The 15,221-nt window shown below is 46.1% G+C and overlaps 1 protein-coding gene across 2 annotated transcripts in view; it reads right to left on the bottom strand.

Annotated features, from left to right (window-relative positions):
• Ptpn11 (protein tyrosine phosphatase non-receptor type 11) overlaps positions 1 to 4,147 on the bottom strand; it is a 61,147-nt gene extending 57,000 nt beyond the window's left edge. For both annotated transcript variants that reach the window (XM_040731607.1, XM_040731606.1), the window contains exon 1: positions 3,940 to 4,147. In XM_040731607.1, the coding sequence (XP_040587541.1) occupies positions 3,940 to 3,953 (14 nt within the window). In that variant the 5' untranslated portion in view covers positions 3,954 to 4,147. The remainder of the gene's footprint in view (positions 1 to 3,939) is intronic.
• Between the last annotated feature and the right edge of the window lie 11,074 nt (positions 4,148 to 15,221).

Raw genomic sequence — 15,221 nt, forward strand, 5'->3', positions numbered from 1 at the left:
GCCCTGTCTCAAAAAAAAAACCTTTGATGTGATAATTAAGCAAAACAAATGTCAATGTGGTGCTTGTCATTCAAGTGTCAGTTCCTATGTTCCTAAGATCACTTCCTCAAAAAGACTTTCCCAGAATCCCCATCAAAACCCAGTTGTGTTCTCAGACCCTTGGGCCAGCAGGATGGGTGGGGGGGGGGGTGTAAATGCACTCACCTAGGGACCTGAATTGATACCCAGAATGCTTATAAAGTATAAAGGTGAAAATGAAACAAGTAACTCCACAAAGTTGTTTTCTGACTTCTCCATGTGAGTACTCTCTCTCTCTCTCTCTCTCTCTCTCTCTCTCTCTCTCTCTCTCTCTCTCTCTCTCTCTCTCACATCTGACTTCTCCATGTGAGTACTCTCTCTCTCTCTCTCTCTCTCTCTCTCTCTCACACACACACACACACACACACACACACACACACACACACACACACGCAAAACAGAAAAAGTTTCTATAACAAAAGAACCAAGACCATTCAGACAGGCAGAGAAGTATCCATGAAAGAAGCAGCCTCTATGGTAGAGCCAGGCTCCGCAGGAACAGTGCTAGGGCAACTGGACAGCCACAGGAGAGCTAGCAGGTACCCACTTTTCACACAATAATGAATGACTGGCACCTGCAGGAATGAGGTGTGTGTGGTGCACGTGCCTGTAAAATACCATACACACAAAATAAAAATAAATAAATCTTTAAAAAGAAAGTGGGAGATGGGCAGTGGTGGTGATTGCCTTTGATCTCAGCACATGGGAAGAAGCAGGTGAATACCTGTGAATTCCAGGCCAGCCCGGTCTACAACACTAATTCTAGAATAGCCAGAGCTGTTACACATAGAAACCCTACTGGAAAATAAAAAAAAGAAAGAAAGAAAGAAATCGGAACTAAATTGACATACATCCTACAAAAAAAAAAAGCTCAGATTAAAAAGACTAGTGCACTAAGTTTGGTGAAGATAATGGACAAGCTGTATGCAACTCTCAGAGTATGGCTGGAAAGTAAATAGCAGAAGCACTTCTGCATTCAACTTGCCGATGGCCATTAAAGAGGGATGAAACCCTGATGACACCTTTGCAGGAACATTCACAATGTCACATGTGAGTGATAAATTCTAGAAACAGCCAAAGTTCTGTCATAAAGGGTAAATAAGTAAGCAGCCTACAATGGAATGCTTCACAACTAAGCAGAAACAAGTAACTGAACTCTCAGACGGTGTGGATGGATCTCAGAACAGGTATGCTATGCTGGAGTGTGGTGGCACACACTTTTAATCCCAGCATCACAGAGGTGGTGGGTCTCAGTGAGTTTGAGGCCAGCCTAGTCTACAGACTGAGTTCCAGGACAGTTAGAGCTCCATAGTGAGGCCCTCTCCTAGAAAAAAACATATAGAAAGCATGGCATTGTGGTGGCTCAGTGGGTAAAGGCATCTACTGACAACCTGAGTTCAATCCCCAGGACAACCTGTGCAAGGATGGAACCTCTGATCTTCATATATTTGAAGAACTACACATGCACCCCAAATAAATGCTTTAAAAAAAAGTGAAACAGGGCTGGTGAGACGGCTCAGCAATAAAGGCACTTGCTACCAAGCCTGACAACCTGAGTTCAATCCCTGGAACCTGTGTAGTAGAGAAAGCCAATTTCCACAAGCTGTCCTCTGACCTACAAATGCACACCATGGCATGGGCCCACACACAATGAATAAATGTTCTTTAAAAAAGCCTTTCAGCCGGGCGTTGGTGGTGCACGCCTTTAATCCCAGCAATCAGGAGGCAGAGGCAGGCGGATCTCTGAGTTCGAGGCCAGCCTGGTCTACAAAGCGAGTTCCAGGACAGTCTCCAAAACAATACAGAGAAACCCTGTCTCGAAAAACCAAAAAAAAAAAAAAAAAGCCTTTCAATAATAAAAATATCAGGACCTCGTGCCCTCAAAAAGAGTACATATTGTCTAATTCTATTTTTATAAAATTCTAAGAAATGCAAACTAATGATGGTAAGAGCAGTATAGTGGTCAAAGGACTGGTAAAAGTAAGCTGAGCAAAACTCAGCAGGACCAGGGGATATGTCCATTATCCTGACTGCCGTGATGGTCTCCCAAGTACACACAAAAGTCAAGGTTTACCAAATCGTACATTGAATTAGATGCAACTCTCTCAATAAAGCTGGTTTTAAAGCGAAATAAAGCAAGTTCCCATATGATCCAGCCTGTAGTGCCAGCACTTAGGAGGTTGAGGTTAAGGGAATATAAGTTGGAGGCTAACCTGGGCAACACAGGGAGAGACCCTGTGTCAATCCATCAACCTCACGACTTAAAAATAGTACACAACGGCCACTTTATGTGTGTTGGGTTCCACCATGTGGCTCTTCAGGAAACACATACTTCTGTGTGACAGGTGCACGAAGTGCCAGGGCTGAGGGGAAGGGACGGCTCTACTCCACACTGTCATCCCGACAACTTGCTGCTTAGGCTGTGCCCACACTGCCCTGCTTCTACACTATGAAGCTGGACAATGTGGGGTCTATTACTCCTCGCCCCTCTCCCCGCCCCCAGCGCCGTCTTTTTGTCTCCTAAAGCAGCAGATTCTTACTGGGCTGGAAGAGCAGACAAAAGGAACAAAAGATTCAATGACTATTTAGCAGATTAAAGAATAGACAACTGTTTTATTTGAAAAGCTCCCTGAAGAATTAGAACATTTGAGTTCTATGCACTGTTCTGTTGAAATGGAGTTAGATATTACCCGGATCTGCAGGCACATGCCAAGAGACCTGTCCAAGTCACTCATTTCCTCCGAGTTTACAGTTTCCTTTCCTCCCTTTTTTGGTTCCTGAACCATGAAGGAATACCATTCAGGTGTATTTTTGAGGAGCTAGTATTCTGAAAGGTCTCTTGTTCAAGTACACGCCAACAGCTTGAAATCATTTTTCAAATGTCTCGGTTGGTAGCCATAAAACTGAAGCGTCATGGAAAAGAATAGACAATGGGACATGTGTGTGAGTGGTCTAGGAGAGGTATGAAACAGCACCATCCTTATTTAAAAACCAGAGGTCACACTAGTGTTTAGCAACAAAATTACAGCTTACAAATAATTAGCAACAGTTACAGAACAATAACGGCAGCATAGTAATTAACATACAGATTCTGGCTCCACCACTTTGCGAAGGGAACATACGACAATTTGCTTAATTCTAAAAACTCACTTTGCTCATCTTTAGAACCGGAGGGAGATCGCCGTACTAAAACGTGTTAGGCTGGCCTCTAGTAAGAGCAAAGTCAGTGTCAGCAATTGAGTCTTGCTACCATGAAGTTTCAAAGGAGCCCACTGACTCACTAATCCTCCTCCTGATCTTAGCTTCAAATCCTGTCCTGTCACGAGCACGTTACTTAGGACCCTCAGTTTCCACATCCGTAAAACGGGAACACGCTAGTAACCAGAGAGAAAGATTCCATGACCAGGTAAGGTTCCCCTCCCTCCCACCTTTCACAGCGAAGATCACAGTAGGGAATACTCTCATCGGCGGCAGACAGCGTCAGTTTTCCCACTTCTGGCACTTAGGGGCGAGGGCAAGACGCGGAAAGGGGGCACCTATAAGGGGTCCTGCGTGAAGGCCCCGCTATGGCTCAGGCGCCTCCCCGAGAGCGCGGGGTTATTTCGGAATCCCCAGGAGGCGACGCTCATGAGGCAATGGGTCAGGAATGCAGCGGCCGGCAGGGCCGCGGGTGTCCCCACGGACATCCCGGGCCCCGGGAGCAGGAACTCTGGCGGCAGGAAATGAATGGGGACCCGCGGGCGGGGCGGTGGGCAGCGGGGACGCCGGACCGACGGGGAGAGCGGGTGTACCCCCCTATGGCCGGGCAGCAAGGAGGCGGCGGGGACCCAGGCCGCGGCCCGGCCCCTGCAGGCGGCTCACCTCCGCGATGTCATGTTCCTCCCGCCTCCGGCTCCGCACGGACCCGCTGCTCACTCAGGCTCCGCGAGGCGCCGTCACATGAGGGGGCCCGAGCGAGGCCCCGCTGGGGAGCCGACACGGGTACGAGCAGAGCCGGCCGGCCGCGCGCGCAACCCCCGCCAGGCCTGGATCCCGGACACTGCGCGGCCGCCCCGCCGCCCAGCTCGCTCCGCCTTCGCCCCCGCCCCTTGCCGCCGGCGCCAGCGTGATGTCAGCACGTGCGCCGTCCCCACTTCCTGCTTCCGGTTTGTCCGACCCTCTCCGGGAGCTTCCTTTTGTGAATCTGTTAGGCTGCACACTGGTTCATGGGAACGGTTCCTCCTCAAAACCTGGGACGCTTCACGCAGACGGCAGTACACTGTGCGCCTCCAGCGCCCGTGTGGAAAGAAACAAACAAGCACAGATCAGGGGTGGGGAGGCTGCTCAGCGATCAAGGGCGATTGCTGCTGCCCTTCCGGAAGACCGGAGTGCGATTCCCACTCCCTAAATGGAGCGGCCCGCAACATACTTTAACTCCGGCTCCAGGGTCTGGGCTCCGAGGACACACTCACATACCCATACATATACACATAGTTAAATATTTTAAGATTTATTCCTTTCGGGGGCCGGAGAGATGGCTCAGCGGTTAAGAACAGTGGCTGCTCTGTAACTCCAGTTCCAGGAGATCGGACACCTTCATACCATTTCACATAAAATAAACTTAAATAAATTGTTTAAAACAAAAAAAATCCAAAACAATACAGAGAAATCCTGTCTCGAAAAACCAAGAAAGAAAAAAATTATTCCTTTTGCCGGGAAGTGGAGGTGCACACTTAATCCTAGCACTCGGGAGGCAGAGGGGCAGCCTGGTCTACAAAAGAGTTCCAGGACAGCCAGAGCTACACAGAGAAACCTTGTCTCAAAAAAACAAAACAAACAAAAAATAGCTAGGCTTTCCCGCTGCCCCTGATGGTTTGGTTTAGTTTAGTTTTGTTTTTTGGCGGGGGGGGATGGGGGGGCGGTGTTAAGGAAAGAAACAACCTATACACCCTGACCATAGCTTTTACGGCTTGAAGTAAAGTTAGGACTAACTAATCTCTTCGTTTTTTGCAGTTTCACCCATATTGAATTAGCAATCCTGGCAAGCGTTTTTGTTGTTTGTTTGTTATTTCTGCCTTTGTTTTTTCTAAGTTGAGAAATTTCACGGAAAAGAAGCACTTCATAACTTGTTTTGAATGCGCAAGTTCTTAGTACCAGTATGCTGCTGGGGAGGGGAGGGACGACTTTGTCAGATAAATGAGATTTTCTTGAACAGCTGCATCTTGATGAAGCATGAAATTAAAACTGATGAACTGGGAGCTCCACAGATGTATCAGCAGACTGGAGAGCTAGCAGAGGACCGGGTTCAATTCCCAGTGCCCACATGGGGGCTCACAGCCATCTGACTCCAACTTTAAGGAGTTGACCACTATTTCTAGCATCAGACTGCAGTTGGGCGTGGGTAACAGAAAAAGCAAAACAAAACACTAGAAAAGTAGGAAAGCCTAACAGCATGACCATTTTTTATTATTCTATTTTGGGAGTTTGTTTTGGTTTTATGCTTGTTTTTGTTTTGGGGGGTTTTGGTTTTGGGTTTTTTTTTTTTAGTTTTTGTTTGTTTGTTTCTTTGGGTTTTTTGTTTGTTTGTTTTTTTGAGACAAGGTTTCTCTGTGAAACAGTCCTGGTTGTCCTGGAATTATTTTGGTTTTTGTTTTGTTTTGTTTTTTCGAAACAGGGTTTCTCTGTGGCTTTGGAGGCTGTCCTGGAACTCACTTTGTAGACCAGGCTGGCCTCGAACTCACAGAGATCCGCCTGCCTCTGCCTCCCAAGTGCTGGGATTAAAGGCGTGTGCCACCAACTCCCGGCTATTTTGGTTTTTTGAGACAGGGTTTCTCTGTAGACCAGGCTGGCTCCAACTCAGACATCTACCTACCTTGCTTACCTCCCTTTCCTGAATGCTGGGGTTAAAGATGTGGACTACATGCCGGACTATGACCATTTCTTTAATTTCATATATTGTTGTTAATGGGGGGGATCGGGGGACATGTGCATTCCTCACTCTGTGTGTGTGTGTGTGTGTGTGTGTGTGTGTGTGTGTGTGTGTGTGTGTGTGTGTGTGTGTGTGTGTGTGTGTGTGTTGGTCAGAGAACATCTTTCTCAGGGTCTATTCCTGGGATCTAACTCAGGTCAACAGTGTAGGTATTTCAACAGATCAGATAGGACAAGTATTCTGGCACCTGGGAGTCACAGAATACTGAGTGTTACACAGCTCAGACGGGAAGGTATCCTGGAGTTCAGGAGCCAAGAACTACCGCAGGTTGCAGTAAGCGTAGCAGCTTACAGCCCTGCCTCAGGGAAAGGCTTCCCAGTGTATCGGCTCTGCTCCAGCAGGAGAGGGTCTTCCAGCTGGGGATATTTACCCAGTGTAACAGTTTTGCTCCGGGAGGAGAAGCTTTCCAGGGTGAAATTACTACAGTTCAGCTCTGTTCCCAGGAGAGTGGAGAGCAGAGGGTAACAACTCCGCTCTGCCAGGGGAAGGTTTCCCTGACCAAAGTGTTACAGCCCTGCTTGCTCTGCTCTGCCCAGGGTCGTTTCTGCTCCACCACAAAAGAAGGTCTTCACCCAAAACTCATCTAAGGGGTTTATTGGTAGGGAAGAATCCAGAAGAGTGGCTGCCCTCTGCCAGAGTGGCAAAAGACAGTTGGGTAGCGCGAACAGCCACAACTTGAACAGACACAGGGTTTATATAGGGCTTCCAGGGTGGGGATTGGTCAGATTTTAAACTTCTGCTCAGGGATTGGCTAGTTTTCTGCACAGGGTTAGGGTCAGATTGGGCTCTGGTTTTAAAGCCAAAATGTGTTTTTTTCCACTGGTCCTTTTTAGCCTTTTGGCTCTAGTTTTAGGGCCAGGGTATATTTCTTTGGTTGTGGTTGCAGGGCCAAAGTGTGTTTCTTTGGCTCTGCTCAGGGTGTGTTTCTTTGGCTGGCCCCTTTTCCCTACATTCCCCCTGTGCTGAAAACACCTTCATCCACGGAGTCATCTTGCTGCCCCTGTATGACTGTTTTAACTGAAGTAGTTAGAGTAGGCATTTTTGTTTTGTTTTTTTGAGACAGGGTTTCTCTGTATTGCTTTGGAGCCTGTCCTGAAACTCGCTCTGTAGACCAGGCTGGCTTCAAATTCACAGAGATTCGCCTGCCTCTGTCTCCCAAGTGCTGGGATCAACTGCATGCACCACCAACGCCCGGCCAGTGTAGACTTTTCATTCCTTTTTTTTTTTTTTTTTTTTTTTGGTTTTTTCCGAGACAGGGTTTCTCTGTGGCTTTGGAAGCTGTCCTGGAACTCGCTTGGTAGTCCAGGCTGGCCTCGAACTCACAGAGATCCGCCTGCCTCTGCCTCCCAAGTGCTGGGATTAAAGGCGTGCGCCACCAACGCCCGGCTTAGACTTTTCTTAATTGACATTTGAATACTTGTTGAATATTTGTCGGATAAAGGAGGGACCTGTGGGGAATAATTTAGCAGGATATCAATTCAAGGAAAGAAAGAGACTACTGCAAAGACCCTGAGGCAGAGAGAGGTTATCTCCTGTTCTTGGAAAACACTGGAAAAGTCTTTGAGTAAAGTGGAAAGACAGTGAAGGAAAACAAGAAGCTGAGCTTAGAAAAGGGTAGAGCTAGGCATGGTAGTGCATGCCTTTGATCCCAGCCCTTGGGAGGCAGAGGCAGGAAGATCTCTGTGAGTTCGAGGCCAGCCTGGTCTACAGAGAAAGTTCCAGTACAGCCTGTCTCAAAAAACAAAACAAAATTGTGAGGGGGTAGAGACGGGACTGAGGGAGTAGCTCAATGGCAGACTATTTGCTTTGTCTGTACAAGCCCTACACCCTGTTCCCATTATTTAAAAATACAGGGATGTCCAAGCAAGGCAGCTGAGCCTCTAATCCCAGCACTCAGGAAGAGGGGACAGAAGCAAAAGGATCTCTCTGAGTTCAAAGCCAGCTTGTTCTATCTATAGGGAGAGACATTGCCTTAAAAGATTAATAAAGGGGAGGAGAGGGTGGTCATGTTCTTCAGTCCTATAGGCTATCTGTAGCTTTGGCTTGTACTCAGGGAAATGGAGTTTCATATAGTAGAAGGTGGGAACCAGTTCCTGAAAATTGTCCTTTGACTGCCACATGGGTGATGTCTGTCTATACATCAGCACTCATATACACACATCACACACATGCATAAACACACACACATCATACACACAAACATACACACATCACACACATACACACATCTCACATGTTCACACACACATGCACAACACATACAAACATTACACACATTCACGTTTACACAAAACACATCGAACTCACACACATTCATATGCATCACACATACACACACACACTCACACACACACACCATCCATCACTCATTCACAATACACACACCACACACATAACTCACTCACACATCACACATTCCCACACACACATCACACACACACACACACACACATCACATGCTCACACACAAATTTAAAGCCAGGCACATGCCAGTGGTCCCAGCACTTGGGAGGTGGGAGTAGAAGGATCAGGAGTTCAATAAGAGACATTCTAGGCTGCATAATAGTTCAAGGCTAGCCTGCACTATAAGTGATCCCGACTGAGATGAAAAAAAATTTAGTTGGCTTGTATTCTAATTAATATACATAACATATTCATAAGAACTGTCTGAACAGTTACTCATCCACTTAAATCCAGGCCATGAAGGTAATGTTAACATAACACCTTGACTCTTAGACCTGCAGATGCACCACCATTCCTAGTCCTTTATACCAACAGCCAAACTCCAAGTGGCTTTTTTCCTTTGTCTCCTTTCTTTCTTTTCTTCATTCTTTTTTATTTTCTTTTTCTTTTTTTTTTTAAAGATTTATTTATTACAAATACAACACCTTGCCTCCATGTACACATCAGAAGAGGGCACCATATCTCGTTACAGATGGTTGTGAGCCACCATGTGGTTGCTGGGAATCGAACTCATGACCTCTGGAAGAGCAGTCAGTGCTCTTAACCTCTGAGCCATTTCTCCAGCCCCTATTTTCTTTTTCTTGCTTGCTTTCTTTTTTGTTTTGTTTTGTTTTGCTTTTCAAGAGAGGGTTTCTCTGTGTAACAGCCCTAGTACTCACTTTGTAGACCAGGTTGTCCTCTGAATCACTGAGATCTACCTGCCTCTGCTTCCCTAGTGGCTTGCTTACTTTTGAAACAGGGTTTCATGTAGGCCAGAATAGTTAGCCTCAAACTCAATACATAGTCAAGACTAGCCTTGAACTCCCAATCTTCTCTCTCTACCTCCCAAGGAGCACTGGGGTTATAGGCACACATTTCCTATGCTTAAATAAAGTGGACCCTCCACTGTGATGTTCAGGATGGGCCCCAGAGCCTCTCACGCACTAGTCAAGTGCTCTATCCCTGAGCTACAGCTCCCTGCCTTAGTTTCTTATCGTTCCCCAAACAATACAGGAGGATAACTATATTCATTGAGTCAGACACTATACATTACCGAAAGAAGAATCAAAGTATGTGGGAGATATGTCTAGGTTTTATGGCTGTGCCATTTATATGAAGATCATAAACACCTTTGCGTTCACTGCTCTGCTGGGGTCGCTGAACTCATCCCTATGGATTCTGGGGAGTATGTGATCTCATCTACAGTACAGCCCCAATACTCTTTACACTGAATCCTTCAATACCTTCTGACTGCCTTTAGGGTATTGTGCAAATTTTTAGAACAAATACATAGTCTAATGATCCCAGCTTGACTCTCCAATCCCTCATCTTCCCACCAACCACCTCATTCTCTATGACACTCACCAAATGCTGAGTGACTTCAGCCCCCCCTATTCAGGACGCACACACACACACACACACACACACACAGAGTGAAATAATCTTCTTCTACCTGGAGAGTTTTCCCCATAAGGACCCAGGTTTCTGCCTCTAACCTCAGACTGGAGGCGACTTCCTCTGGGGCAAGAAGCCTCTCCTATCTTCTTGGTCCACAGACAGCTGTTCTTGCTCAGGACTCCTTCTGGACTTGTCATTGGGAATCTAAGAGAAAGGGTCACAGGAGAGTTCATTCCTGCATCTGCCCACATGGATGTCACAGGCAAGCCAAAGGGCTTCCTTTAGGTCAGTTTCCCTCTCTGCCCTAAAGGGTACATTTGTGAGCCACTTAGAGCGGTGCCTGGTAGATTGAGTTCTTGGTAAACCCCATTTCTCATCAGCTCCCTTTCTTCCTTTACTTTTTTTTGAGGGGGAGGGTTGTTGTTGTTTTTGGCTTGTTTGTTTGTTTTTGTTTCCGAGACAGGGTTTCTCTGTGTGCCTTTGGAGCCAGTCCTAGAACTCCCTCTGTAGACCAGGCTGGCCTCTAACTCACAGAGACTCGAGAGACTCTGCCTCCCCAGTGCTGGGATCAAAGGCGGGTGCCACCATCGCTCGTCATCAGCTCCTTTTCAAAGCTCTAGGCTATCTATATTCTGTACACTCTATCGAGAGCAAACTAAATCTATCTAGAACACAAACAGAACTGTATCGCTCTGTTGTTCTGCAAAGGAGGCTCAAGGCCTTGAACATTAAACTGGAATCTTTCCATCTTCACCAGACCCTTCCACATATGGCTAACGCCAATACCATCACAGAACCCAAAGGTTGCCAAAGGCATCATTCTTCTTGATTCAGCCATAGTTGCTATTCAAAGTTTAGTTATTTGGGTCTGGAATATCCTTTTCATTTTAAATTTTTATTTATTTGGTTGGTTGGTTGGTTTTGGTTTTTGTGTGGCTCTAGCTGTCCTGTAACTTGATCTGTAGACCAGGCTGGCCTTGAACTCACAGAGATCTGACTGCCTCTGCCTCCCAATGTTGGGATTAAAGACTTGAGCCACCAATGCCCAGTAAGGTCCTACTTCCTTTTTTTTTTTTTTTTTTTTTTTTTTGGTTTTTCGAGACAGGGTTTCTCTGTAGCTTTGGAGGCTGTCCTGGAACTCACTCTGTAGACCAGGCTGGCCTCGAACTCACAGAGATCCGCCTGCCTCTGCCTCCCGAGTGCTGGGATTAAAGGCGTGCGCCACCAACGCCCGGCAAGGTCCTACTTCCTTAAAAATAAATTTTTAGCTGGGTGCTGATGGTGCACTCCTTTAATCCCAGCACTTGGGAGGCAGAGACAGTTGAATCTCTGTGAGTTTGAGGCCAGCCTGATCTACAGAACGAGTTTCAGGACAACTTTCAAAGCAATACAGAGAAACCCTGTCTCAAAAAACCAAAAAACGTCCACTTGTCAAGGGCCACAGTCAGGGTGACCTGAAAGCTAATATGCTGGTCCCGAACTCACAGGCACAGATCCTGCCTCAGCCTTCCAAGTTGCTAAAATTATAGGCATGCACCACCAAACTCAATGGAATATTCTTTTTAAATTATATATTTAAGCCGGGCATTGGTGGCACACACCTTTAATCCCAGCACTCGGGAGGCAGAGGCAGGCGGATCTCTGTGAGTTTGAGGCCAGCCTGGTCTACAGAGTGAGTTCCAGTACAGCCTCCAAAGCTACAGAGAAACCTTGTCTCGAAAAACCAAAAATAAAAAATTATAGATTTATAGATTTATTTTATTTTGAGTTATATGTATATCATGTGGATGGGGTGCTTGTCAGTGCAGTGCCTGCAGAATTCAGAAGGGGTGTGGGATCCTCTGGAACTGTAATTATAGGCAGTTGTGTGCCACCAGGTGGATGCTGGGAAACAAACCCGGTCTTTTGTAAAATCAGCAAGAGCATTTAGTCTCTGAGCCATCCTTCCAATGGCCCATGCCCTTTAGTTTGAGGCAGGTAGACCATGCTTCCCTTGAGCTCACTATGGAGTTGGGATGACCTTGAACTTCTAGTCCTCCAGCCTCTACCTCCAAATTCTGCAATTATAGGCATATAATCCTGTAATTATACCACGCAAGATTCATGCAGTGTTGGGAACCAAAGCTATGCCAGGAAAGTATTCCAACAACTGGGTTCCATTACCAGCCAAGGTCTGGAGTAGTCTTCAAACTTTGACCAGCTAGAAACTTAATGTCAGGCAATACTAAACTCCAGCTTAAGTAGGGATAACACTCTGGGTAAGACCCTTGACCATAGCCGGGCGGTGGTGGCGCACACCTTTAATCCCAGCACTCAGGAGGCAGAGGCAGGCGGATCTCTGTGAGTTCGAGGCCAGCCTGGTCTACAGAGCTAGTTCCAGGACAGCCTCCAAAACAATACAGAGAAACCCTGTCTCTTAAAACCAAAAAAAAAAAAAAAAAAAAAAAAGACCCTTGACCACTTTCCAAAAATAAGTAAATGCCTCTTCCTGTCCTGTGGGCCCAAGGATGCTGGCTCATGCCTCTTCCTGTGGGCCCCACGATGCTTGCTGGCTCATGCCCCTATCAGCCCCTAGCACGCTCAGCGTCGCTAGGGCTGAACTTTCTGTGTTTCCTTCAGACCACAAGCTCCTTAAACAACAAGGTTAATGTCTCCTTCCGCTGCATGTGCCTAGAGCCTAACACAGTGACTGGCTGATAACAAGTTCAAATATATTCATTTAAAGATACTTTATTAGAGGCCATCAAGACAGATCAAGGAAAACAATTGACTCCTACAATTTGTCCTTTGACTGCCACATGTACCCTGACATGAATACACACAGAAAAAAAAAAAGAAAGAGAGAAAGAAAGGAAGGAAGGTAATAAAGTATTTTTAAAAAATTTTTTAGCTGAGCCGGGCGTTGGTGGCGCACGCCTTTAATCCCAGCACTCGGGAGGCAGAGGCAGGCGGATCTCTATGAGTTTGAGACCAGCCTGGTCTACAGAGTGAGTTCCAGGACAGCCTCCAAAGCCACAGAGAAACCCTGTCTCAAAAAACCAAAAAAAAAAAAAAAAAAAAAAAAAAAAAAAAGACCTTAGTCTGGTGTGGTGGCACATGCCTTTAATCCCAGCACTTGGCAGGCAGAGGCAGGTGGATCTCTGTGAGTTCGAGGCCAGCTTGGTCTACAGAGCAAGTTCCAGGACAGCCTCCAAAACAACACAGAGAAACCCTGTCTTGGAAAAGAAAAAAAAAAGGCCTGGCTGAGCTGAGCGGTGAAACACACCTTTACTCCCAGAACTTTGTACACAAAGGCAGCTAAATCTCTGAGTTCGAGGTCAGCCTGGTCTTCTGAGTGAGTTCCAGGACAGCCAGAGCTGTTACACAGAGAGACCCTGTCATGAAATACCAATAAATAAATAAATAAATAAATAAATAAATAAATAAATAGGCCAAAAACACTTCCTCCAGCCAGCCTGGCATATGCAATGGCAAAGAAACACACACACACACATACACTATTGCACACATGTACCTACAACGCCCACATGAAGAAACAGAAACAAGCATATATACCCTCATATAACACACACATATTTAGGTGCCACGAGATTTTTAAGATTTTTATTCGCTGGGAATGACAATGCATGTTTCAAACCTCAGCTCTTGAGAGTCTGAAGTAGACAGACTTCATAGCAACTTCCAGGTCAACCTCAGCTGCTTAATGAGAAAATCTTACCTTTTTTTCTTTTTTGGTTTTGAAACAGTCCTGGATATTCTCGGATTTATTTATTTGTTATGTATACAGTGTTCTGTCTGCATGTATGCCTGCAGGCCAGAAGAGGGCACCAGATCTCATGAGCTACCATGTGGTCGCTGGGAATTGAACTCCCGACCCCTGGAAGAGCAGCCAGTGCTCTTAACCTCTGAGCCAGGCTGGCCTGGAACTCACAGAGATCCGCCTGCCTCTGCCTCCCGAGTGCTGGGATTAAAGGTGTGCGCCACCAACGCCCGGCTCTGGATTTCTTACTTAACTGTGAAAGCCACAGATCTTCCTTGCCTTAAGTCAAATGATTAAAATGGTTATTTTTAAGCCAGACATGCAGCTCCTACCTACCTGAGGCAGGAAGATGGCTGAGAATTCCAGGCCAACCTGGGCTATTTAACAGGCACCAGTCTAGCTGAGTCTCCATTACAAAATCCTGTCTCAGGAAATAAAAAGCAGAGTCCGAGGAGACGGCTCCAAGGCTAAAAGACTTACTGTCTATGAGGGATATTTTTGGTCATCAACGTGACTATATCTAAAATTAACTAAAACCCTGAAATGACCGGGCACACCAGTGAGGGATTTTTGCTTGGTTGGATCATTTGACATGGGGAGAGCCACTTATGATCCAGATCTTTGAAATGTGAAGACATGCCTCTGATCTGGGCCACACCTTTAACTGGTAGCCTACATAAAGGACATGGAAGAAGAAAGCTCTCCCTCATACCCTCTTGCCTTCTTCGTGCTGGCAAGTCCATTCCTTCACTGGTGGCATGAGAATCACTTCTTCAGGGTTCTGGTGTACACTGAAGACCTGCTGAGACATCCAGCCTTATGGACTTAACAACTGCTGGATTCTTGGGCCTTCCATTCATAGGTATTCATTGTTGGATTAGCTGGACCACAGCCATTAAGTCATTCTAATAAGTTCCCTTTCTGTACACAGAGACAGATTCATTCTGTAAGTTCCGTTAATTTAGAGAACTCTGACTAATGCACTGCCCTTTCAGATGATTGGGGTTTAGTTCCCAGAATCCACATGCTCACTGACTGTAACTCCAGTCCCAGGGGGCACAACACTCTCTACTGAGTTCCTGGGGTCTGCATATATGTGGTACTCTCTCTCTCTCTCTCTCTCTCTCTCTCTCTCTCTCTCTCTCTCTCTCTCCATCCATCTTCCCATATTTATGTATATCTATATGTATATCTATATCTAGATAGATGATAGATAGATACACACTCAGGCACACACACACACACACACACAAAGATAAATAAATGAATCTAAAACAAAAAACAGGAACCAAGCCGGGCGGTGGTGGCAAACGCCTTTAATCCCAGCACTGGAGAGGCAGAGGCAGGCGGATCTCTGAGAGTTTGAGGCCATCCTGATCTACAGAGTGAGTTCCAGGACAGCCTCCAAAACAATACAGAGAAACCCTGTCTCAAAAACAAACAAACAAAAAAACAATACAAAAAAAAAAAAAACAGGAACCAACAAAATGGTTCAGTAGATAAAGGTTGTACTTGCTTTCATGTGATGATCTGAGTGCAGTCCGTGGGACCCACAAAATGGAAAGAGAGCCAATT

The sequence above is a fragment of the Mesocricetus auratus genome, unplaced genomic scaffold, assembly GCF_017639785.1.
Source record: "Mesocricetus auratus isolate SY011 unplaced genomic scaffold, BCM_Maur_2.0 Super-Scaffold_100025, whole genome shotgun sequence".
Taxonomy (NCBI): domain Eukaryota; kingdom Metazoa; phylum Chordata; class Mammalia; order Rodentia; family Cricetidae; genus Mesocricetus; species Mesocricetus auratus.